This window comes from Entelurus aequoreus, linkage group LG18 (genome assembly GCF_033978785.1).
Source record: "Entelurus aequoreus isolate RoL-2023_Sb linkage group LG18, RoL_Eaeq_v1.1, whole genome shotgun sequence".
Taxonomy (NCBI): domain Eukaryota; kingdom Metazoa; phylum Chordata; class Actinopteri; order Syngnathiformes; family Syngnathidae; genus Entelurus; species Entelurus aequoreus.
The window spans coordinates 38,354,474-38,381,926 of record NC_084748.1 but is presented as its reverse complement, the minus strand read 5'-3'; the positions used below and the strand labels follow the sequence as shown (position 1 = coordinate 38,381,926).

The 27,453-nt window shown below is 44.5% G+C and overlaps 1 protein-coding gene across 1 annotated transcript in view; it reads right to left on the bottom strand.

The window, feature by feature from the left end:
• Nucleotides 1-5,018: 5,018 nt before the first annotated feature.
• LOC133634115 (high affinity choline transporter 1-like) overlaps nt 5,019-27,453 on the bottom strand; it is a 37,737-nt gene continuing 15,302 nt past the window's right edge. Inside the window, exons 5-9 of the mRNA XM_062027138.1 lie at nt 18,345-18,493; nt 18,065-18,208; nt 13,631-13,784; nt 13,349-13,563; nt 5,019-10,839 (exon numbers count right to left, since the gene is read on the bottom strand). Of these exons, the coding sequence (XP_061883122.1) occupies nt 10,330-10,839; nt 13,349-13,563; nt 13,631-13,784; nt 18,065-18,208; nt 18,345-18,493 (1,172 nt within the window). The 3' untranslated portion in view covers nt 5,019-10,329. The remainder of the gene's footprint in view (nt 10,840-13,348; nt 13,564-13,630; nt 13,785-18,064; nt 18,209-18,344; nt 18,494-27,453) is intronic.

Below are 27,453 nucleotides of genomic sequence, written 5' to 3'. Positions count from 1 at the left end.
GACTAAACTTGAGGTTTTCCATCAAGCATGGAGTGATAGTTTAATAACTTATAAACGTGGCGAAGTTGGTAGAGTGGCTGTGCCAGCAATCGGAGTGTTGCTGGTTACTGGGGTTCAATTCCCACCTTCTACCTTCCTAGTCACGTCCGTTGTGTCCTTGGGCAAGACACTTCACCCTTTGCCTCTGATGGCTGCTGGTAGCGCCTTGCATGGCAGCTCCCGCCATCAGTGTGTGAATGTGTGTGTGAATGGGTAAATGTGGAAATACTGTCAAAGCGCTTTGAGTACCTTGAAGGTAGAAAAGCGCTATACAAGTACAACCCATTTATCATTTATTTATTTATTTAAACGCATGCTTACCTCAGTTAAAGCTAAATATTACTCAAATCTCATCCACCTCAACAAAAATGATCCTAAATTTTTGTTTAGTACAGTAGCATCGCTAACCCAACAAGGGACTCCTCCCAGTAGCTCCACCCACTCAGCAGATGACTTTATGAATTTCTTTGATAAGAAAATTGAAGTCATTAGAAAATAGATTAAAGACAATGCATCTCAGCTACAACTGGGTTCTATTAACACAAATACGACTGTATATACGACGGACATTGCCCTCCAAAATAGTTTGTCTCTCTTTGATGAAATAACATTGGAGGAATTGTTCAAATGTGTAAATGGGACAAAACAAACAACATGTTTACTTGACCCAATTCCTGGGAAACTTATCAAGGAGCTTTTTGTTTTATTAGGTCCATCAGTGTTAAATATTATAAACTTATCACTTTCCTCTGGCACTGTTCCCCTAGCATTCAAAAAAGCGGTTATTCATCCTCTACTCAAAAGACCTAACTTCAATCCTGACCTCATGGTAAACTACCGGTCGGTGTCCCACCTTCCGTTTATCTCGAAAATCCTCAAAAAGATTGTCGCACAGCAGCTAAATGAACACTTAGCGTCTAACAATCTCTGTGAACCTTTTCAATCCGGTTTCAGGGCAAATCACTCTACGGAGACAGCCCTCGCAAAAATGACTAATGATCTATTGCTAGCGATGGATTCTGATGCGTCATCTATGTTGCTGCTTCTTGATCTTAGCGCCGCTTTCAATACTGTTGATCATAATATTTTATTAGAGCGTATCAAAACGCGTATCGGGATGTCAGACTTAGCCTTGTCTTGGTTTAACTCTTATCTTACTGACAGGATGCAGTGTGTCTCCCATAACAATGTGACCTCGGACTATGTTAAGGTAACGTGCAGAGTTCCCCAGGGTTCGGTTCTTGGCCCTGCACTCTTTAGTATTTACATGCTGCCGCTAGGTGACATTATACGCAAATACGGTGTTAGCTTTCACTGATATGCTGATGACACCCAACTGTATATGCCCCTAAAGCTGACCAACACGCCGGATTGTAGTCAGCTGGAGGCGTGTCTTAATGAAATTAAACAATGGATGTCCGCTAACTTTTTGCAACTCAACGCTAAGAAAACGGAAATGCTGATTATCGGTCCTGCTAGACACCGACATCTATTTAATAATACCACCTTAACATTTGACAACCAAACAATTAAACAAGGCGACTCAGTAAAGAATCTGGGTATTATCTTCCACCCAACTCTCTCGTTTGAGTCACACATTAAGAGTGTTACTAAAACGGCCTTCTTTCATCTCCGTAATATCGCTAAAATTCGTTCCATTTTGTCCACAAACGATGCTGAGATCATTATCCATGCGTTCGTTACATCTCGTCTCGATTACTGTAACGTTTTATTTTCGGGCCTCCCTAGGTCTAGCATTAAAAGATTACAGATGGTACAAAATGCGGCTGCTTTTGACAAAAACAAGAAAGTTTGATCATATTACGCCTATACTGGCTCACCTGCACTGGCTTCCTGTGCACCTAAGATGCGACTTGAAGGTTTTTCTACTTACGTATAAAATACTACACGGTCAAGCTCCTGCCTATCTTGCCGATTGTATTGTACCATATGTCCCGACAAGAAATCTGCGTTCAAAGAACTCCGGCTTATTAGTGATTCCCAGAGCCCAAAAAAAGTCTGCGAGCTATAGAGCGTTTTCTATTCGGGCTCCAATACTATGGAATGCCCTCCCGGTAAAAGTTAGAGATGCTACCTCAGTAGAAGCATTTAAGTCTCATCTTAAAACTCATTTGTATACTCTAGCCTTTAAATAGACTCCCTTTTTAGACCAGTTGATCTGCCGTTTCTTTTCTTCTCTCCTCTTCTCCCCTGTCCCTTGCGAGGGGGAGTTGCATAGGTCCGGTGGCCATGGATGAAGTGCTGGCTGTCCAGAGTCGGGACCCCGGGTGGACCACTAGCCTGTGCATCGGTTGGGGACATCTCTGCGCTGCTGACCCGTCTCCGCTCGGGATGGTTTCCTGCTGGCCCCGCTGTGGACTGGACTCTCGCTGACGTGTTGGATCCACTGTGGACTGGACTTTCACAATGTTATGTCAGACCCACTCGACATCCATTGCTTTCGGTCTCCCCTAGAGGGGGGGGGGGGGGGTTACCCACATATGCGGTCCTCTCCAAGGTTTCTCATAGTCATTCACCGACGTCCCACTGGGGTGAGTTTTTCCTTGCCCGTATGTGGGCTCTGTACCGAGGATGTCGTTGTGGCTTGTACAGCCCTTTGAGACACTTGTGATTTAGGGCTATATAAATAAACATTGATTGATTGATTGATTGATTGATATTATATATATTGTATATATATATATCATATATATAAATATATAAATATACATACATATATATACATATACATATATATATATATATATATATATATATATATATATATATATATATATATATATATATATATATATATATATATATACATATATATATATATATATTTATATATATATATATATATATATATATATATATATATATATATATATATATATATATATATATATATATATATATATATATATACCCATATGTATATATATATATATATATATATATATATATATATATATATATATATATATATATATATATATATATATATATATATATATATATATATATATATTACATCGGACGTAAGGCGGGGTACACCCTGGACAAGTTGCCACCTCATCACAGGGCCAACACACACATATATATATATATATATATATATATATATATATATATATATATATATATATATATATATATATATATATATATATATATATATATATATATATATATATATATATATATATATATATATATATATATATATATATAAACATATGTTAAAGTACCAATGATTGTCACACACACACTAGGTGTGGCGAAATTATTCTCTGCATTTGACCCATCACCCTTGTTCACCCCCTGGGAGGTGAGGGGAGCAGTGGGCAGCAGCGGTGCCGCGCCCGGGAATCATTTTTGGTGATTTAACCCCCAATTCCAACCCTTGATGCTGAGTGCCAAGCAGGGAGGTAATGGGTCCCATTTTTATAGTCTTTGGTATGACTCGGCCGGGGTTGCCACCTCATCACAGGGCCAACACAGATAGACAGACAAGCATCCACACTCACATTCACACACACCAGAACCAATTTAATGTTGCCAATCCTATGTTGAATTGAATTGGTAGGTAATTTAGTTTGTGATAAATGTAATATAACCTGCGGCCAGAAGGAGGCCCTGTTGGATAAAGTGTGAACATGGCTAACATGTAATGACATAACTATGTTTTTGTTATTCCTCACACTGATAATGATCAGGATCAAGGTTAGGTCTTTTGAGCAGAGGATCAATAACCACATTTTTGAATGCTAGGGGAACAGTGCCAGAGGAAAGTGATAAGTTGATAACATTTAGAACTGATGGTCCTAATATTACAAACAGCTCCTTGATAACTTTCCCAGGAAGTGGGTCAAGTGTTTGTTTTGTCCCATTTACAAGTCGCAAGATTTCCTCTAATGTTATTTCTTCAAAAAGAGAGAGATTTTTTTGGAGGGCAATATCGTACATACATTAGTATCTGTGTTAATAGAACCCAGTTGTAGCTGGGACGCGCTTTAATCTTCTTTCTAATGAGTTTAATTTTCTTAGTAAAGAATTTCATAAAGTCATCTGCCGAGTGGATGGAGCTACTGGGAGGAGTCCCTTGTTGGGTTAGCGATGCTACTGTACTGAACAAATATTTAGGATCATTTTTGTTGAGGCGGATGAGATTGGAGTAGTAATTAGCTTTAGCGAAGGTAAGCGTGCGTTTATAAGTTATTAAACTATTACTCCATGCTTGATGGAAAAAACCTCAAGTTTAGTCGCACGCCATTTGCGTTCCAGCTTTCTACATGATAGTTTAGGAGCTCTGGTTTCTTCTATAAACCAGGGGGTACGCCTTTCAGGGGCCTTTTTTTAGATTTAGCGGTGCTATACTATCAATGGCTTTGCGCAGGGAATTGTTAATGTCGTTAGTGAGGTTATCGATAGAACCCACATAATTCGGGAATAGCGCCATTACCAAAGGCAGTGGGCCAGCAAGAGTCGTAGTTGTGACAGCATTAATGTTGCGGCTGCTAAAGCATTGGTTATTAGTAGCTTGTTGACAATGAATCAGAACTTCAAATTTTACTAGGTAGTCATTGGACATTATTTTAGTGTACGGGAGTATCATAACTTTGGAAGTGGTGACACCCGGACAATGACTAAGTCTATTGCATTACTGTTGCGATGTGTGTGTTCTTTTATTATTTGTGTTAGACTACAGCTATCAATTATAATCTAGAGCGCCACGCACGGAGGTTCTGACGGGATATTATGAATATTAAATTCCCTCATTACAATCATAATATCTGCGTGCATCACTAGATCAGCACCAAAACTCTGAAAATTCACTGATAAAGTCCGAATAGAGCCCAGGGGGCCGATAGATAACGGCCAGATAGCGAGGTAGCGGTGTGACAGACCTCATAGTAAGCTCTTTAAATGTCAAGATTCAAGATCAAGATTCAAGATGCTTTATTGTTGTCCATTCTTTAACATGTACAAGACACATAAGAACTGAAATTTCATTTTCAGCACAGTCCCACTAAGAGCAGACATACGTTACGGGACCGCCAACGGATCAGCCACTTACAGCGCTCCTTAAAAAAAGTTGGAAAAAGGTGACATTGGGAAAGGGGGAAGAGTAAAAAAAAGTATCAGTCTAAGGCTGGACCCTCGGGAGGGGTCCAGACTGAGTCCAAGGAAAAAACCTCACAAAGCATAGCACACATAAACATGATACATGTAATCACAACAACTCGCAACAGAGGGGGGGGTTTGGGGCCCTGGAGGCCGGCTGCCGCTATAAAGCGCTACTCAGCCATCCACAACCCCGAAGAGGAATTACCGTATTTTCCGCACCATAAGCCGCCCCGTGTTGTAAGCCGCACCTTCAATGAATGGTATATTTCAAAACTTTGTTTACCTATTAGCCGCCCCGTGTTATTAGCCGCACCTACGCTACGCTAAAGGGAATGTCTAAAAAACCGTCAGATAGGTCAGTCAAACTTTAATAATATATTACAAACCAACGTTCTAACAACTCTGTTCACTCCCAAAATGTAATGTGCAAATGTGCAATCACAAAAATAGTAACACTCAAAATAGTGCAGAGCAATAGCAACATCAATAACTCAACGTTGCTCATACGTTAGTGTCACACAACACACAAAATAAACATTTAAAGCTCACTTTCTGAAGTTATTACTCATCCACAAATCCCTCGAATTATTCTTCTTCGGTGTGCTTAACTTGTTTTTTGACACCATCTGTGATGTGGACGCGCATGCAGTCATAGATCAACAGGGACGGAGCTGCGTGAAAAAAGTCACCCGGTCTCTTCGCTCATTTTTTCTTCATCCATCCATCCTTTCGAGTTAGCTTTTATGATGACGCCGGCTGGAAAGTTCTCTTTTGGCAAGGTCTTCCTTTTGAATATCACCGTGGGTGGAAGTTTCTGGCCGTTAGCATGGCAAGCTAGAACCACGGTGAAGGACGACTTCTCATTCCCTGTGGTGCGAATATTCACCGTACGTGTTCCCGTTGTATCCACAGTGCGGTTCACATGAATATCAAAAGTCAGTGGAACCTTGTACGCGTGTCTCTTAGTAAGAGACATTTTCTGGTCTTTACAGAAACACACAAATAAAATGAAACGTAATATCCGCGCGCTTCTTCTTCTACGGGGGCGGGTGCTCACCTTGGCGGTTGCTTACAGTAGAAGAAGAAGCGCTTCCTCTTCTATGGGGGCGGTTGCTTACCGTAGAAGAAGAAGTGCTTCCTCTTTTACGGGGAAAAAAGATGGCGGCTGTTTACCGTAGTTGCGAGACCTAAACTTTATGAAAACAAATATTAATATTAATCCATATATAAGGCCCACCGGGTTATTAGCCGCACTGTCTGCTTTTGAGAAAAATTGTGGTTTTTAGGTGCGGCTTATGGTGCGGAAAATACGGTAAGCAATGGTGAAGGCGTTGATTGGGGGAGGGGCGGGTGTATGCATGTATGCCCAATTAACTTGGGTGAGATGTTGAAATGTTTTTGTGGACTGGGGCCAATCTCAAAGTTCGACACCAGGTGTTATAGAAAAAAAGGAAGGTCAAAAGCGTCCATCGTTGAGTCCTCGGGGGAGTTCTTCAGAACAGCCTGTTCCTGATAGCGTCAAGGCCATTCGAGGGAGTCAAATCGTAGATTAAGATGTTGTTTTCTTCGAGCAGTCAAAACAATGACATACTCGCTCTGTGTCCGTGCTGGTTCTCTCAAATTCAATTTAATTATTACTTCTCAGCAAGCTTCTCCATGATGAGATCCATTTTGTGATTCAAATCAGAAATCCCCACAGTCTGTGTTCCCACAGCCCGACCCAATCCTTCCATTGCGATGAACAGCCATTGGGCTCCTTGAGTGGCTGCCATCTTCTTCCGAATTTGACGATACACCCGAGCAATGCCCAGCCCAATCAGCAGGTGCCCCGCGATCACGGTTCCAAATAGGTAGATGTCTTCCACGTCCTCGATGGAAAGGACTGAGAGGCACATGATTCTCCATTTATCCCAGGAGTCTCTCACGTACCCCGCAGCAATGGTTCCATCAGGGCAGCCAGGCTCCCCCGAACCTCTTTTCTTTGACGAAAAGACTTTGTCAATTGCGTCGAGAGTCCAGCTGATCATATCCATGTTTGATGTTTAGATTTGAGGACAGCGCAAATTATTTGTATGTTAGCACTTAGGTTAAGTTACTAAGGTTAAAGTTTTCATTGGATATTAGGGCGACCCCTCCACCCCTTTTAAAGAGACGAGCAATATGTGCACTCGTATATTAGAAGGAGATGCCTCGTTAAGCGGGAAAAATGTATTTGGTTTTAGCCAAGTTTCGCTGAGACCAATGACGTTAAAGATTGTTATTTCTAATGACCTCATTAACTAATAAAGTTTTGGAAGACAATGATCTGATGTTTAAAAAAGCCTTTTGTGGTAGTCTTTCTCCCGTGGGTCCCCTGATACCGACAGATCTTCACAGCAGCCCGGGGTCTGTTTTTGTCAATGTCTTTATTTGTGAGCGCACACACGTTAGGACCGCACTCCATGCTACAACTTTTCAGTCTTTGCGTCTGGAAGCCCCTCACGACATCTGCTCTGTGACTTTTCAGTCTTTTAGACTTTTTCTCTCCGGTAATGTCCAGCAACTGTGTCCGCTCACCAGCAACTACAACAGTGTGTGTCGGCCCGGCTGCTGCTGATAAGCATGGCAGGTGATTGGATTACCCAGCTGGGATTGATCATCCAATCACCTGCCAGCTGTGCTTCGAGGCCGGTCCATACACACCCCATTACTGCAGGAGGCGCGCCGACCACGCCCCCCTCCACACCTATATTATAGGTAGTGAGCTGTTTTGAGGCATTTTTGTTAATGATATCCATAGTACTGATATTTATAACAATATATTTATTTTGTGTAGTGCACCTTAAATCATTTCGATCACATCTAGCAATTAATATGATGAGGATCTTGAGATTATTTGCTTGGTGCTGCGATAGATTTAACCCGTCATAATTTGCCACCTAAATAGAATGCATGTTCACCTCTGGCACAGTCACTACAGAAAAAACATGTGAGTTGTGTATTATTCTACAGAAAATGCTGTGTGCAGGAATTTTCCACCCTGGCGCTGGTTAGTTCTAGCTTAAAGGCCTACTGTAACCCACTACTACCGACCACGCAGTCTGATAGTTTATATATCAATGATGAAATCTTAACATTGCAACATATGGCAATACGGCCGGGTTAACTTATAAAGTGCAATTTTAAATTTCCCGCCACACTTCCGGTTGAAAACGTCTAGATATGATGACGTATGCGCGTGACGTAAAAGGTTGACGGAAGTATTGTTACCCCATTGAATACAATACAAAAAAGCTCTGTTTTCATTTCAAAATTCCACAGTATTGTGGACATCTGTGTTGGTGAATCTTTTGCAATTTGTTTAATGAACAATGGAGACTGCAAAGAAGAAAGTTGTAGGTGGGATCGGTGTATTAGCAGCTGGCTGCAGCAACACAACCAGGAGGACTTTGACTTAGATAGCAGACGCGCTATCCGACGCTAGCCGCCGACCGCATCTATGATCGGTTGAAGTCCTGTGTCGCTCCGTTGATTGCTGGAATGCAGGTGAGCACGGGTGTTGATGAGCAGATGAGGGCTGGCTGGCGTAGGTGGATAGCTAATGTTTTTAGCATAGCTCTGTGAGGTCCCGTTGCTAAGTAAGCTTCAATGGCGTCGTTAGCAACAGCATTGTTAAGCTTTGGCAGGCTGGAAAGCATTAACCGTGTATTTACAGGTCCATGGTTTAATAGTACTGTTGATTTTCTGTCTATCTTTCCAGTCAGGGGTTTATTTCTTTTGTTTCTATCTGCAGTTAAGCCCGATGCTATCACGTTAGCTCCGTAGCTAAAGTGCTTCGCCGATGTATTGTCGTGGAGATAAAAGTCACTGTGAATATCCATTTCGCGTTCTCGACTCTCATTTTCAAGAGGATATAGTTTCCGAGGTGGTTTAAAATACAAATCCGTGATCCACAATAGAAAAAGGAGAGAGTGTGGAATCCAATGAGCCAGCTTGTACCTAAGTTACGGTCAGAGCGAAAAAAGATGCGTCCTGCACTGCACTCTAGTCCTTCACTCTCACGTTCCTCATCCACGAATCTTTCATCCTGGCTCATATTAATGGGGTAATCGTCGCTTTCTCGGTCCGAATCGCTCTCGCTGCTGGTGTAAACAATGGGGAAATGTGAGGAGCCTTTCAACCTGTGACGTCACGCTACTTCCGGTACAGGCAAGGCTTTTTTTATCAGTGACCAAAACAGACACTGTAATTGCCTGTGTTCGAGCTTGCTCTCGTGTAGTTAGTCAAGTGTGACTCAAAGAGTAATCTATATCTCTGGCCTTCCCGGTTTGGGTGAAGGCCGTCCCTCCTCAGCAAGCCCGGCCCCAAAAAGAGGGTAAATTATCAATAAACGTTAGTCACTGTTCTCTACAATAACTAGCCAGCCACTTGTTAAGCGAGACTAATCTGCTATACCTCTCATCATTGCCTCTCGCAGGCAAGGGGCCAGAGACAAGTACTCGATGCCGAGACATCTTTCTAGCGAGATTACAAGTCTGATGTATGTTCTTCTTTGTAATCTCTGATTGTCTCATCCTAGTGTCGGCGTGTGGCGCCGACTTGTATAATACCTTGGAGAGACACAATTACACCAAGGATAAACCAACTGTACTACACAAACAATTTACCACGGACTGACCGTTGGACTAAGTATTCACAATAAGCTGGGGTCGCAATTTATCAAAAAAAAGAGATCAATATTGTCATCAATCAATCAATCAAAGTTTAAGAAAAAAACTCAACCCAATGGGAACAATGAGAAACACCTTGGAAGGGACCGCAGAGCCCCCCATCTCTCTCTTTCTCTTTGTTTTTTTTTAACCCTAACCCTATCCTTTCAACCCAACCCCTAGTTTTTGATTGATTGATTGAAACTTTTATTAGTAGATTGCACAGTACAGTACATATTCCGTACAATTGACCACTAAATGGTAACACCCGAATAAGTTTTCAACTTGTTTAAATCGGGGTCCACGTAAATCAATTCAAGGTAAAAAAAAAAAAAAAGTTCCATAGAAAGTCTTTACAAAACAAAAAATCTGAACAAATGTAATCAAAGGCTTTCGAAAAAGTCTTTCTGGATGATAGGTTGATAATAAAAACATTTTGTAAAAATCGTTTTGCTCCTTTTGAGACCCTTCAGAACCCGGTTTCTATTTCCAGCTCTGACACAGAGACCTCTTGGCCGTCTTTAGGGACCACCTGCTTTGGTTTGACCTTGAACACATCCCACTTCGTAGGCAACAGGCCTCGGTTGAAAAGGAAAGCTGTCAGCCAGGAGAATAGCAGGATGGATAGAATGGAGGTGACCATGATAGTAGTGCGGAAGGGGAACAACTGGGTGAGCGGGCCCTCTGCATTCAGTTGGCAGTTGAGGTAGCAAATGACGGGCGGCAAGCCGATGAGTGGCTCCCCACTCAGGATTCTCATGAGGACTCCCACGGCGAAGCCCAAACTAGCACCGTAGCCATTGGACACCTTGAAGAAGAGGATGCAAACCAGCTGAGGGAACATGATGGTGAAGGACATATCCACACCCAAAAGCCAGAAGACCAGAACACTGTTGTCCAGGAAGGTGAGGCCAGTACCAGCCAGACCCACAACCACCTCCGAGATACGAATCACCCACTGCATTTCACGGTCTGATGCCTGACACAAGAGAAAGAGAGAACTTCCAAATGTTGATCTTCTAGTCTTGGGATCATAACAAAGACAACACAATGACCTTTGACAGACAATTGTATGTGACACTCTAAACTGAAATCTGTAGAACTGGTAGCTCAGTCGCTGGAATTTTATGATAAAAATAACAGAGGTACAGTTTTTCCATGCACTATAAAACGAAAAAAGTATTTTCTGGTTAAAAAAGCTGGTAAATTTGTTGTTTTTATTATGCATATGAATTAAGTTACAATTACAGTGTGTGATCTACCAGTTTTTTTTACCATTACATTTTGGTCGTGGGTTTTTACATTGGCTTACTGAAAATGGAAAACACGGTAATACTGTTTATTTAGGTAGAATTACTAAGCTGCCAGTTTGTTTACCGTAAAATCCAAGTTTTTACAGCGCATTACTGTCAAACGGTACCACTGTTATTTTTACGGTCAAATTCTGGCGACTTTTCTTTTTTTTTTTTCTATATAGAATTTTTTTGACACAGTCAACAGAAATACAATACAATACCCCAACCGAAAGCTTTTTTTAAAAATCAGTCAAATAAGTACAGTCAAATATTGCTATAAAGCCACAGACAACTGCAATTCAGAATGGCCCCGACATGACGCAGCAATACACAAAGGCAAACAAAAGGCTCATCAATCATCCACAATTCAACCACGTCTCAATCGGGGCCAAACTGGAGATTAGTCTCCTTTACATATTTCAAGAAAGCAAACCATACTTTTTGAAATTTTACAGAACAACTATTCAATGTCAGCTTAATGTCAGAGTGTTACTAAAACAGCCTTCTTTTATCTCCGTAATATCGCTAAAATCTGTTCCATTTTGTCCACCAGCGACGCTGAAGTCGTCTTGTCTCGATTACTGTAACGTATTATTTTCAGGTCCCCCTATGACTAGCATTAAAAGATTACAGTTGGTACAAAATGCGGCTGCTAGACTTTTGACAAGAACAAGAAAGTTTGATCATATTACGCCTATACTGGCTTTCTGTGCACTTAAGATGCGACTTTAAGGTTTTAGTACTTAGGTATAAAATACTAAAGGGTCTAGCTCAGGGGTGGGCAATTAATTTTTACCGGGGGCCGCATGAGCAACCCGAGCACTGCTGGAGGGCCACACCGACAATATTTAAATTAAATTTTGCTCAAATTATTTTTGATATACCGTGAGATAAATAATAATAATATTTTCATTTAACCTAACTTATCTTTATTCCAAAGCAGATGGCTTTTGATGGTTTTATTTTCAACACTTTCTTACACAACGCTTCCTGATGTGTAATACCATGCAAAAATTTTAATTTCTGTCACTTTATCCTGCATCCTCTTTGTTGTGAACGTAGCACGCCTGCAAGGTGATTGGCGAAGAAGGAGGAAGCGTTGCTGTTGCGGAAATGAGGAGTGAGGATAGACGTGCGTGTGGAAAGAACGAGATAAGTTGAGCTTTGTTAGCATAGGTTGCTCAATAAAAGTTTAAAAAGAGCATCAGACTTGGTGTGCACTTTTTCTGGACACTACAATTGGAGTCGGAAGTGGGATGAAATGCCTCCCAGTTCGCCTTGCCATCAAACCTGGGAGTCTTCATTGAGGGCAACAGCATTGTTAAGCTTCGCCAAGCTGGAAATTATTAACCGTGTATTTACATGTCCATGGTTTAATAGTATTGTTGATCTTCTGTATATCCTTCCAGTCAGGGGTTTATTTATTTTGTTTCAATCTGCATTTGAGCCCGATGCTATCACGTTAGCTCCGTAGCTAAAGAGCTTCGCCGATGTATTGTCGTGGAGATAAAAGTCACTGTGAATGTCCATTTCGCGTTCTCGACTCTCATTTTCAAGAGGATATAGCATCCGAGGTGGTTTAAAATAAAAATCCGTGATCCACAATAGAAAAAGGAGAAAGTGTGGAATCCAATGAACCCTTGTACCTAAGTTACGGTCAGAGCGAAAAAAGATACGTCCTGCACTGCACTCTAGTCCTTCACTCTCACGTTCCTCATCCACGAATCTTTCATCCTCGCTCAAATTAATGGGGTAATCGTCGCTTTCTCTGTCCGAATCTCTCTCGCTGCATTGTAAACAATGGGAAAATGTGAGGAATCCTTCCTCCTGTGACGTCACGCTACTTCCGGTATAGGCAAGGCTTTTTTTATCAGCGACCAAAAGTTGCAAACTTTATCCTCGTTGTTCTCTACTAAATCCTTTCAGCAAAAATATGGCAATATCGGGAAATGATCAAGTACGACACATAGAATGGGTCTGCTAGCCCCGTTTAAATTTAAAAAATTCATTTGAGTAGGCCTTTAAATTTTACATTTATAATGACTTTAGGACTACTATTGCTAAGGGTCACAATATCTGTTGGCAAATTTAACGATATTCGGGGAAAAAATCCTTGAAATACCCAGACTCGACCTGCAGCGGCCTCGAGATTAATTGAGTTTGAGACCCGTGATTTAAGGTTAACATTCTTACTTGTTTTCTGATGATCTTCTTGTAGACGTTGGAGGAGAACATTGAGGCAGAGGACAGCAGGGCAGCGTCCATGGAGGACATAACAGCAGCAGCTACAGCTGCAATGCCAATGACGGACACATTGGGGGTGAGGGTATTCAGTGTAATGGGCAGAATGGAACCTGCTTCTCCACGCTCATATGGAGTTGGTAGTCCATAGCTCGTTGAGTTCCAGTCTGTGGAAATATTTAATGAAGTGATCATAAATACGGAAGTCTGAAGTTAAAACAGTTAAATGCCTACCAGTCGATGCAGCAACAGCTCCGATGAGTATAGAGGGGATGCCCAGCACCAGGCAAAAGGCAGCGGAGGCAAAGCAGGTCACTTGAGCCTGGGTGTAAGATGAGGCCGACAGGACGCTCTGGTAGAACGCTTGGTAGGCCAAACCACCTAAAGCCTGGTAGAAACATAATTACCATATTGTCAGGACTATAAGCTGCAACGTTTTTCCTAAGATTTGAATCCTGCGGTTTTGTCATGTCTGTGTGATTATGTTTTGTTTTAGTCATGTTCGGTTTTGTTTTTGGACTCTTTGTGCACTTTTGTTTGTTTTGTCACCATAGCAACCCATTAGTTTTCACCTGTCATATCACGCACCTGTTTTCACGTTCGGTCTCACACACCTGTTGTCAATCATGTCACTAGTATTTAAGTCCATTGTTTTCAGTTAGTCTGCCTGGCGACAACACACGTTATCATCACTCTGCTTCATGCCATGTTCACAGTCCCGGGCCAAGTAAGTTTTTGTTTCATGTTTATAGTTTTTTGCCTTTGTGCAAGGCTTTTGTTTTCCTTAGCCAAGTTTTGTACCTCCGCTGTGAGCGCCTTTTGTCTATACCTTTTTGAGCTTTTTGAGTTAAAATATTAAACATGTCCTCACCTGCACGTCATGTCTGTTCCAAATCATTTGCACCACGGGAGAACAAACCACGCCATAGTCCTAGCCTTCACAGGCTTATACAAATGAGCGGCTAATCGACACATTTTTATCCGCTATTGGCAAAATGACCGTATTTTCCAGACCATAAGTGCACCGGATTATAAGGCGCACTGCCGATAAATGGTCTATTTTTTTTTCTTTTTTCATATATAAGGCGGAGTATAGGGCGCATTAACGGAGTCATATTTGTCAGAATAATTGTATCTAAGTTATCATAAAACTTTGTGTTACATTGAGTTCAGCTCGCCCTGCGAGAAGACAAAAGCTGTCTTTGCAGAAGGCTTGTAAAACTCCACTGTGTACGATGGGAAGCGACATGAAGGCGTCGGTTTCTTTCTTCTATTGTAATCCACAGGAAGATTTTGTCTTGACCCGAGATCTACAAAGCAGAGAGGAAGCAGAGCCTGACTCCTCTCCAGGCACCTTTTCTTTGAATTGTTTTACGACCTTTTCTTTGAACTGTTTTGTAACCAAAGGCGATGGCTGTTTACGACCCCCCTCCCTTAGAAACAGCTGTTGTCATGTAATCAGGAAAAGTCCAAATTAAAGAGGGGGCGTACAATCTTTCTTCAGAGCGTGGTGGAGACTGTTCAAGAGTACAGCCCAGACGTTTCTCCTCATTTGAGCCAAATGTAATTCTGTCTCTGTTTAATTCCTTGCTTCTTTGTCTGTTTAATAGATGTCATCAGTGTTTGAACCTGACATTTTATTATTATCCATCCATCCATCCATTTTCTACCGCTTGTCCCTTTCGGGGTCGCGGGGGGTGCTGGAGCCTATCTCAGCAGCATTCGGGCGGAAGGCGGGGTACACCCTGGACAAGTCGCCACCTCATCGCAGGGCCAACACAGATAGACAGACAACAGTAGGCGCAAACTGGCAACCTCGCTTCCGTCAGTCTACCCCAGGGCAGCTGTGGCTACAAATGTAGCTTACCACCATCAGGTGTGAATGAATGATGGGTTCCCACTTCTCTGTGAGCGCTTTGATTATCTAATAATAGAAAAGCGCGATATAAAATCTAATCCATTATTATTATTATTATTATTCACACTCACATTCACACACTAGGGCCAATTTACTGTTGCCAATCAACCTATCCCCAGGTGCATGTCTTTGGAGGTGGGAGGAAGCCGGAGTACCCGGAGGGAACCCAGGCAGTCACGGGGAGAACATGCAAACCCCCACAGAAAGATCCCGAGCCCGGGATTGAATTCAGGACTACTCAGGACCTGTCGTATTGTGAGGCACATGCACTAACCCCTGCCCCACCGTGCTGCCCCTATATTTATTTATTTTTTTCTAAATGTAAAACACTTCCTTGTGGTCTACATAACATGTAATGGTGGTTCTTTGGTCAAAATGTTGCATAGATTATGTTTTACAGATCATCTTCAAGCCGCTTTCTGACAGTCGCTTCCGGATGCTGCGTTTTGTGGGCGGTCTTATTTACGTGGCTCACCTTCGGCGGCGTCTTCTCCCCGTCATCTTTGTTGTAGCGGTGTAGCGTGCAAGGACGGGAGTGGAAGAAGTGTCGAAAGATGGAGCTATCTGTTTTAATGACATTCAGACTTTACTTAAATCAATAACGAAGCAGCATCTCCTCATCCGGAAACAACCGCATCGGAAATGTGTCCCGTGAAAAACGTCCTACCGGAACTCTCTAACAACTAGAGTTCCTTGGGTGAATAATGTAAACTCACTACACCGGTATGTTTTAGCGCTTTCATGACGAGTTTACTGACAGATATAAGTTAGAACTTTGGCAACAGCGGACGATGAATGTCCCATAACAAGAAGATAGAGAAAAAAAGAAGAAGTTTATCGATTACGGACTACAAAGGTGGAGGCACGCACATTTTCAGGACTTATGCAGATCCCAATTACAGATCAGCAGGTACCAGAAGGTAAGAAAAGTTGCTTTTGCATAATATTGCGAAACAAAAGGCCAGATAATATGTCTTACCTTATACACACACACCATAATAATTCCCCTTGTTGAAGCACAGTACAATCCATCAAGCGGTGCGGCTTCATTGCTTACCAAAGTCGTACTAAAACATTTTTGATAGATTTTTGAGCACCTTGTGTAATGTTCTATATTTTCAATGGGACAATGAGTTTTGAGGGGAAAAAATAATTTTAAGTGCGCCTTATAGTCCGGAAAATCAGAATCAGAATCAGAATAGTTTTATTGCCATTGTTTGAGAACGGGTTCACAAACTAGGAATTTTTCTTGGTGCAATCGTGCAACATAAAACACATATAACACATATTTGGTAATAAAATTAGCTGTAACTGAGCTATCAGATAGACTTAGAAGGAATTCAAGGAGCTGCTGTTAGGAGTTATTGTTCATTTGCCTGATGGCCGAGGGGAAAAACTGTTCAGGTGGCGGGAGGTGTGGGTCTGGATGGAGCGTAGTCTCCTGCCTGAGGGGAGAGGGGAGAATAGTTTGTGTCCAGGGTGAGAAGAGTCAGCTGTGATCCAACCCACACGCCTCCTAGTCCTGGAGGAGAACAAGTCCTGGAGGGATGGGAGCTTGCAGCCAATCACCTTCTCAGCAGCACGTACAAAGCGCTGCAGTCGATGCTTATCCTGGACTGTGGCGCCGGGGAACCACACTGTGATGGAGGAGGTCAGGATGGACTCTATGGTGGCTGAGTAAAACTGCACCAGCATCTCGGTCGGCTCCTTAAGTTTCCTAATCTGCCGCAGGAAGTACATCCTCTGCTGCGCCTTCTTGATGAGGGAGCTGATGGTCTGCTCCCACTTGAGGTCTTGGGTGATGGTGGTGCCCAAGAAACGGAAGGAGTCCACAATGGGGACGGGGGTGGAAGAGTCAATCAGGGTTTGGGGGGATGGTGGGAATGTGACTTTCCTGAAGTCCATGATCATCTCCACTGTTTTCTGGGAGTTCAGCTCCAGGTTGTTGAGGCTGCACCAGGACGTCAGCCGGTCCACCTCTCTCCTGTAGGCGGACTCATCGCCATTCAAGATGAGCCCGATGAGGGTGGTGTCATCCGCAAACTTGAGCAGTTTTACGGATTGGTGACTGGAGGTGCAGCAGTTTGTATACAGGGAGAAGAGCCAGGGGGAGAGTACACAGCCCTGAGGAGTACCAGTGTTCGTGGTTCGACTGTCCGAGACAATCTTAACCAGCCGCACGTGCTGTAAAACTTTTTTTTTTAAAATACTGCAGAGATGGTTGTCCTTCTGGTAGATTCCTCTCTCTCCACAGAAGAATGCTGTAGCTCTGACAGAGTGACCATTGGCTTCTTTGTCCCCTCCCTGACTAGAGTAAGATGAATGCAGCCATCTACAGAGACATCCTGGATGAAAGCCAACACTTCCCATCCAATCTGATGGAGCTTGAGAGGTGCTGTTAAGAGAAATGGGCGAAACTGCCCAGAGATAAATGTGCCAAGCTTGTGGCATCGTATTCAAAACAACTTGAGGCTGTAATTGCGACCAAAGGTGCATCAACACAGTATTAACCAAAGGCTGTGAATACTTTTTTTTATTTTTGATAAATTTGCACAAAAAAAAAAATTCACATTATCATTATGGGGTATTGTGTGTAGAATTTTGAGGACACAATAGGATTAATTGCATTTTGGAATAAGGATGTCACATACCAAAATTTAGAAAAGGTGAAGCACTGTAAATATTTTCCGGATGCATTGTATAGTCCAAGAAATGTGACAATTTCACATTTATGAACACTTTGTACTCACCAGCACCATAAAGTTGTCAAACCAGATGCCCGCTTCATGAAGCTCCACAGTGCCAACCCAGGGAGCCTGGAAGCCTTGACTGTACGCCGTCAGTGAGATGTCCAAAAAGTGAGAGCTGGTCAAGACGGAAGAGACACTCAGCCACTGTGTACACAAACACATGATTTTCTGTCAACTTACACACTGTATATAACCATTCACTACAACTTTAAGACCGCCTGCATAATCTAATGTTTTTCAATGACAGTATGCAATAATTCAGAAAAAAAATGCTACTTACCAGGCCGATGAAGATGCAGATGAGCTGAATGACATTTGTGTAAGCCACAGAGAGGAACCCCCCCACGAGCGTATACACGATGGCCACAGCAAAGGAGATGAGGATGGAGATGTTGTAGGAAAGGTCCAGGATCACATGCATAGTTACGCCTGGAACAACACAGCACAGTGATAACGCTGACACATCGCAATTACGGATGCCCTCATAGGGCCACATTGAATGATATGGGGGGCCACCTTGAATGATGTGGTGGACCACATAAAATGTGCCAAACCACTTTCAATGACGTGGTGGGCCACTTTAAAATGACGTGACGGGTAACATTCAATGACGTGGCGGACCACATTCAATGATGTGGTGGGCCACATTAAAATTATGTGACGGGTAACGTTAAATGTTGTGGCGGACCACATTCAATGACGTGGCGGACCACATTCAATGATGTGGTGGGCCACATTCAATTTATGTGACGGATAACGATAAATGTTGTGGCGGACCAATTTCAATGATGTGGCAGACCACGTTCAATGACGTGGTGGGTCACTTTAAAATTATGTGACGGGTAACATTAAATGTTGTGGCGGACCACATTCAATGACATGGTTGGCCACATTAAAATGATTTGACGGGTAACATTAAATGTTGTGGCGGACCACATTCAATGACGTGTTGGGCCACTTTAAAATGATGTGACGGGTAACATCAAATGGCGTGGCGTACCAAATTCAATGATATGGTTGGGTACTTTAAAATGATGTGACGATTAACGTTTTATGTTGTGGCGGACCACATTCAATGACGTGGTGGGCCACATTGAAATGATGTGACGGGTAACGTTAAATGTTGGGGCGGACCACATTCAATGATGTGGTGGGCCACTTTAAAATGATGTGACGGGCAACATTCAATGACGTGGCGGACCACATTCAATGATGTGGTGGGCCACATTAAAATTATGTGACGGGTAACGTTAAATGTTGTGGCGAACCGCATTCAATGACGTGGCGGACCACATTCAATTTATGTGACGGATAACGATAAATGTTGTGGCGAACCAATTTCAATGATGTGGCAGACCACGTTCAAAGACGTGGTGGGTCACTTTAAAATGATGTGACGGGTAACATTAAATGTTGTGGCGGACCACATTCAATGACATGGTTTGCCACTTTAAAATGATGTGACGGGTAACATTAAATGTTGTGGCGTACCACATTCAATGACGTGTTGGGCCACTTTAAAATGATGTGACGGGTAACATCAAATGGCGTGGCGTACCACATTCAATGACATGGTTGGCTACTTTAAAATGATGTGACAGTTAACGTTTTATGTTGTGGCGGACCACATTCAATGACGTGGCGGACCACATTCAATGACGTGGTCGGCCACTTTAAAATGACGTGACGGGTAACATTCAATGACGTGGCGGACCACATTCAATGATGTGGTGGGCCACGTTAAAATTATGTGACGGGTAACGTTAAATGTTGTGGCGAACCGCATTCAATGACGTGGCGGACCACATTCAATTTATGTGACGGATAACGATAAATGTTGTGGCGGACCAATTTCAATGATGTGGCAGACCACATCCAATGATGTGGTGGGCCACTTTAAAATGATTTGACGGGTAGCATTAAATGTTGTGGCGGACCACATTCAATGACATGGTTGGCCACATTAAAATGATGTGATGGGTAACATTAAATGTTGTGGCGTACCACATTCAATGACGTGTTGTGCCACTTTAAAATGATGTGACGGGTAACATCAAATGGCGTGGCGTACCACATTCAATGACATGGTTGGCTACTTTAAAATGATGTGACGGTTAACGTTTTATGTTGTGGCGGACCACATTCAATGACGTGGTGGGCCACATTGAAATGATGTGACGGGTAACGTTAAATGTTGGGGCGGATTACATTCAATGACGTGGTGGGCCACTTTAAAATGATGTGACGGGTAACATTAAATGTTGTGGCGGACCACATTCAATGACATGGTTGGCCACATTAAAATAATGTGACGGGTAACATTAAATGTTGTGGCGTACCACATTCAATGATGTGTTGGGCCACATTAAAATTATGTGACGGGTAACGTTAAATGTTGTGGTGAACCAATTTCAATGATGTGGCAGACCACGTTCAATGACGTGGTGGGTCACATTAAAATGATGTGACGGGTAACATTAAATGTTGTGGCGGACCACATTCAATGACATGGTTTGCCACTTTAAAATGATGTGACGGGTAACATTAAATGTTGTGGCGTACCACATTCAATGACGTGTTGGGCCACTTTAAAATGATGTGACGGGTAATATTAAATGTTGTGGCGTACCACATTCAATGACGTGTTGGGCCACTTTAAAATGATGTGACGGGTAACATCAAATGGCGTGGCGTACCACATTCAGTGACATGGTTGGCTAATTTAAAATGATGTGACTGTTAACGTTTTATGTTGTGGCGGACCACATTCAATGACGTGGCGGACCACATTCAATGACGTGGCGGGCCACATTGAAATGATGTGACGGGTAACGTTAAATGTTGGGGCGGACCACATTCAATGACATGGTTGGCCACATTAAAATAATGTGACGGGTAACATTAAATGTTGTGGCGTACCACATTCAATGATGTGTTGGGCCACGTTAAAATTATGTGACGGGTAACATCAAATGGCGTGGCGTACCACATTCAATAACATGGTTGGCTACTTTAAAATGATGTGACGGTTAACGTTTTATGTTGTGGCGGACCACATTCAATGACGTGGTGGGCCACATTGAAATGATGTGACGGGTAACGTTAAATGTTAAATTCAATGACGTGGTGGGCCACTTTAAAATGATGTGACGGGTAACATTCAATGACGTGGCGGACCACATTCAATGAAGTGGTGGGCCACCTTAAAATTATGTGACGGGTAACGTTAAATGTTGTGGCGAACCGCATTCAATGACGTGGCGGACCACATTCAATTTATGTGACGGATAACGATAAATGTTGTGGCGGACCAATTTCAATGATGTGGCAGACCACATTCAATGATGTGGTGGGCCACTTTAAAATGATTTGACGGGTAGCATTAAATGTTGTGGCGGACCACATTCAATGACATGGTTGGCCACATTAAAATGATGTGACGGGTAACATTAAATGTTGTGGCGTACCACATTCAATGACGTGTTGTGCCACTTTAAAATGATGTGACGGGTAACGTTTTATGTTGTGGCGGACCACATTCAATGACGTGGCGGACCACATTCAATGGCGTGGTGGGCAACTTTGAAATGATGTGACGGGTAACGTTAAATGTGGCGGACTACATTCAATGTCGTGGTGGGCCACTTTAAAATGATGTGACGGGCAACATTCAATGACGTGGTGGGCCACATTAGAATGACATGGGAAACCACATTGAATTATCAGGCCACTTTAAGGAAAAGTCCAAGATCGCTTTCATAGTTACTCCTGGAACAACACAGCATAGTGGTAACGCTATGGCGGGGGTGCAATTATGGATGCCCTCAGAGGGCCACTTTAATTGATATTGATGTGGCGGACTACATCAAATGATTTGGCGGACCATATTGAATGACGTGACGGACCTCGTTAAATGACGTGGCGGGCCACATTGAATGACATGGCGGTCCACATTCAATGATGTGGTGGGCCACATTAAAATGATGTGACGGGTAACATTAAATGGTGTGGCGGTGTGGTAATCTGTAAATGTCCTTGCCTATTTCTATTGTCTGCACCATGTTCACTCTCTCTCTCATCCACAGTATGGAGTGCAGCTGACGCAAGGCAGCAGCACACACCTGAGCTTGATTAGTAGCAGCCTATTTTAACTGGCTGCTGACGGCCGGTGAGCGCCGGAACTTTTGCCATTGCTACCAAACGGTTGGTCGTGCAAGAGGACTCACTAAGTCGCGAACCTTTCACCTCAGGTTGGCCCGTACAATCCTAGCCTTGTCTAGCGTTTTATTTTGGTACCTTGTTTTATCACTTCTCTCATGAAGTATATTTTTCCTAGCCTTGTCTAGCGCTTTTAGTTTTGTGTTTTTTCTCTCAGTAGTTTGTTACATGGTGTGTTGTGTTTTCCACCATCGCCATTGTTTTTTGCTACCTTGTGCTTCCGCCAAATAAAGTGGAAGAACAATTGTAAACCCAAACTCGTCTCTGCATCCTTGGGATCCATATCACCACACCCTAACAGAAAGTTCCGGCCAAAAACGATGGAACCCGCAGAGACAGACTCCTTGAAGAGAGCATTGCAAGGCCAGGCTCAAAGGATCAACCAGCAGGGGGACCAGCTTGACCACCTGAGCCGAGGTCTACAGGGGATGTCGGAGCGCCAAGACGCCATGTTGGAGCGAATCAACATGCTGTTAGCCACCGTCGTACCCACCTCGACCACCGTGCCTGACCAGGCATCCACCCAGCCTACACAACCCGCTAGTACTAGCAACATACGGCTTTCCCGACCCGAACGTTTTTCCGGGGAAAAGGAAGACGTAAGACAATTCCTGACGCAGTGTGAACTCCATTTTGAGCTAAACGCGTCCGCTTTCACCTCTGAGCGGGCTAAAGTAGCGTTTGTGATCTCTCACCTGTCTGGCCGCGCTGGCACCTGGGCGACTGCCGAATGGAACCGTCAGACCACCTCCAGCTCCACATACGCGAACTTTTCCAAGTCCTTGAAGCAAATATTCCAACGACGACTCCCAGGTAGAGAGGCAGCGAGATCCCTTTTCCGGCTGCAACAGGGTTCACGACGGGTCGCGGATTACGCGATCGAGTTCCGCACCATGGCGGCCGACTGTGACTGGGGTCCCTCGGCGTTGTTGGACGCCTTCTTCCTGGGTCTCGCGGACGAAATTCGTCATATGATGATCCCGCTGTCACTCCCGACGAACCTGGATGATCTAATTGAGCTGGCGGTGCAAATCGACTTCCGCCTACTAGAGGAGAGGAGGGATCGACGGGGAAGACAAGCCCCACCTAGCAGCCAATCAGCGCCTGCTAGACCCGCCATCTGCAAGACGGAGCAACTCGTCCCCGAAGACACCTCTCCTTCATGGCAGATAGACGAGCCAATGCAACTGGGAGGCCGTCGACTCACCACCGCTGAGAGGGAACGCCGTTTTCGCCTCCAACTCTGCCTATACTGTGGAGGCGCTGATCACCTCATCTCCCGCTGCAAGGAACTGCCGCGCCCCGCTGCACGGCCACGAGCGCGCCCTCACTCGCCAGAGGACACGTCCACCAGAGGTCGCCGTTCTCCTTCGTTGGCCGCAGGCAGAATGCAGCTAAAAGGTACTCTTTCTTGGCCTAACCAACAAATAGACATTTGCGCTCTCATTGACTCGGGAGCAGATGATAACTTTTTGGATTTTGAGTTCATGAGACTCCATAAGATTCCTGTTGTAAAACTGTATGTACCCAAGAGGGTGTATTCTCTAGATGGGCGCCTATTAGCCAGCATAACCCACCAGACACTCCCACTCAACCTGCGCTTGTCTGGAAATCATTGTGAGAAAATAATTTTTTTGATTGTGCCATCACGGTCCGCGCCCATCATTCTTGGGTTAACCTGGTTACAGAAGCATAACCCGAGCATAGACTGGCCTCGTTCGGCCATTATTAATTGGAGTGTTACCTGCCACCTACATTGTCTCCGTTCCGCAGCGGGATCTCACACACCGCCACATACCACCGTTGTAGAGAACATAGACTTGACAAACGTGCCCACAAACTACCATGACTTAAGAGCGGTGTTTAGCAAAGATAGAGCACTCTCACTTCCCCCCCACCGACCCTACGATTGCGGTATCGATTTGCTAGCCGGAGCGGCTTTACCATCGACCCGTTTGTACAAGGTGTCGAACACCGAACTCAAAGCACTAGAGGAATACATAAACACTTCAATAGCTGCGGGCCTCATTCGCCCCTCGACCGCACCAGTAGCCGCCGGATTTTTTTTTGTCGAAAAGAAGGACAAGTCCCTACGGCCTTGTATAGACTACCGCGCTCTTAATCTGATTACTGTCAAGAATAAGTATCCTCTTCCTCTCCTTGATTCTGCATTTACTCCCTTACAGTCCGCAAGGTTTTTTACTAAACTCGATCTACGTAACGCGTACCATCTAGTTCGCATCCGAGAGGGGGATGAATGGAAGACCGCATTCAACACTCCTCTCGGACATTTTGAGTATCTTGTCATGCCGTTTGGACTTACAAATGCACCTGGCGTTTTTCAGGGCTTCATTAATGATATTTTTCGGGACATGACAGGGCGGTTTCTCTTCGTTTACCTGGACGACATATTAATTTATTCTTCGACATTTGACGAACATGTGCAGCAGGTTCGGTTAGTCCTTCAACGTTTGCTCGAAAATAAACTGTTCGTCAAGGCAGAAAAATGCGAGTTTCACTCATCTTCCATACCCTTCTTAGGATTTATCATTGAGGAGGGTAGACTCAGACCGGACCCTGCTAAGGTCAAAGCAGTAGTAGACTGGCCCACTCCGGTGTCCAAGAAGCACCTCCAGAGATTCTTGGGCTTCTCTAATTTTTATCGGCGATTTATTCGCAATTTTAGTCGCGTCGCTGAGCCACTTACGAGACTAACTTCTACTAAGGTTCTGTTTGAATGGACACCCGATGCTAATTCCGCGTTCCTAAGGCTAAAGAGATTGTTTACTTCGGCTCCTGTGCTTTGTTACCCTGACCGTTCTCTCCAATTTTTTGTTGAAGTGGACGCTTCTGATTCAGGTGTAGGGGCCGTACTCTCCCAGCAATCTACCAGCGACCAGAAGTTGCACCCCTGTGCTTTCTTCTCTCGTCGCCTATCCCCTGCCGAGAAGAATTATGACATTGGCAACAGGGAGCTTCTGGCGGTCATCTTGGCCCTTCAGGAGTGGAGACACTGGCTGGAAGGGGCGGAGCTACCATTCATCGTCTACACGGACCACAAGAACCTGTCCTACTTAAGGACCGCACAGAGACTGAACCCTCGCCAGGCCAGGTGGGCACTATTTCTGACCCGTTTTAACTTTATCATCACTTTCCGACCTGGTTCTCAGAATGGGAAGCCCGATGCCCTGTCCCGTGTCTACTCTTCGTCCTTGGAAGATTCCTCACCTGAACCTATTGTTCCCCATACCCACTTCATTGGGGGACTCCAGTGGGACATCGAGCGGCAGGTCTTGGAGGCCCTGAAGTCGGACACATCTCCGCGGGGCTGCCCACCAGGTCGGCTGTTTGTGGTTCCTCGGCTCCGTTCCAGCGTTCTGGATTGGGCACATGGGTCGAAGATCGCTTGCCATCCAGGCATTCGTCGCACCAGTTTTATCCTCTCCCAGCGTTTTTGGTGGCCATCCATTCTGGCAGATACGAAGGCGTTTGTGGCAGCATGTCGGGTCTGCTCCCGGAACAAGGCATCCCACCAGGCCCCAGCAGGACTGCTACACCCATTACCCATCCCCTCCCGCCCGTGGTCACACATAGCTGTGGATTTTGTCACAGGACTGCCCCCCTCTGAGGGAAGCGACACCATTTTGACCATTGTGGACCGGTTCTCGAAGATGGCCCATTTCGTAGCCCTCCCCAAGCTGCCGTCTGCTCTTGAAACAGCCCAATTATTAGTGCTCCACGCTTTCCGGCTGCACGGCATCCCCACTGATGTTGTATCCGACAGAGGGCCACAGTTCTCCTCGGCCGTCTGGAGAGCATTCTGCAAGTCTCTGGGGGCCTCCCCTAGCCTATCCTCCGGCTACCACCCTCAGAGCAATGGACAGACCGAGCGGACCAACCAAGACCTGGAGGCGGCCATCCGGTGCACTTGTCATCAGCAACCCGCAACCTGGTCTGAAAATCTCCCATGGATAGAATACGCTCACAACTCTCTCATTAGCTCCGCCACCGGTCTGTCTCCATTTCACGTCGCCTATGGTTTCCAACCCCCAGTTTTTCCTTCTACCCAACCCAATGCCGACGTACCATCCGTAACGGCACACCTGCGTCGGGCTCACCAGGCTTGGCGCAACACCAGGGCTGCGTTAAAAAGAACATCGGCCAGGAACCAGGTCTTAGCCAACCGACATCGCACACCAGCCCCACACTACCAGTTGGGACAGAAGGTCTGGTTATCGTCTCGGGACCTACCATTGGCCACCGAATCTAGGAAACTGGCTCCCAGGTTCATTGGACCATTCCCCATTGCCAAGATCATCAATCGTGTTGCAGTCAAGCTCCATCTCCCTAGATCTCTCAAGTGCCATCCTGTTTTTCACGTGTCCCGCATCAAGCCTGTCTCATCCAGCCCACTCAGTCCTCCGGAGGTACCGCCTCCTCCACCCAGGCTGGTTGATGGTCACCCAGCATTTACTGTAAACACCATCTTGGATGTGAGAAGAAGGGGAAGGGGTTTTCAATACCTGGTGGACTGGGAGGGGTACGGCCCAGAGGAACGGTCATGGATTTCTAGATCGCTTATAATTGACAAGGACTTGATCAAGGACTTTTACGTTCGATTCCCAGACAAGCCAGGTAGGCCGCCAGGAGGCGTCCGTTGAGGGGGGGGTACTGTGGTAATCTGTAAATGTCCTTGCCTATTTCTATTGTCTGCACCATGTTCACTCTCTCTCTCATCCACAGTATGGAGTGCAGCTGACGCAAGGCAGCAGCACACACCTGAGCTTGATTAGTAGCAGCCTATTTTAACTGGCTGCTGACGGCCGGTGAGCGCCGGAACTTTTGCCATTGCTACCAAACGGTTGGTCGTGCAAGAGGACTCACTAAGTCGCGAACCTTTCACCTCAGGTTGGCCCGTACAATCCTAGCCTTGTCTAGCGTTTTATTTTGGTACCTTGTTTTATCACTTCTCTCATGAAGTATATTTTTCCTAGCCTTGTCTAGCGCTTTTAGTTTTGTGTTTTTTCTCTCAGTAGTTTGTTACATGGTGTGTTGTGTTTTCCACCATCGCCATTGTTTTTTGCTACCTTGTGCTTCCGCCAAATAAAGTGGAAGAACAATTGTAAACCCAAACTCGTCTCTGCATCCTTGGGATCCATATCACCACACCC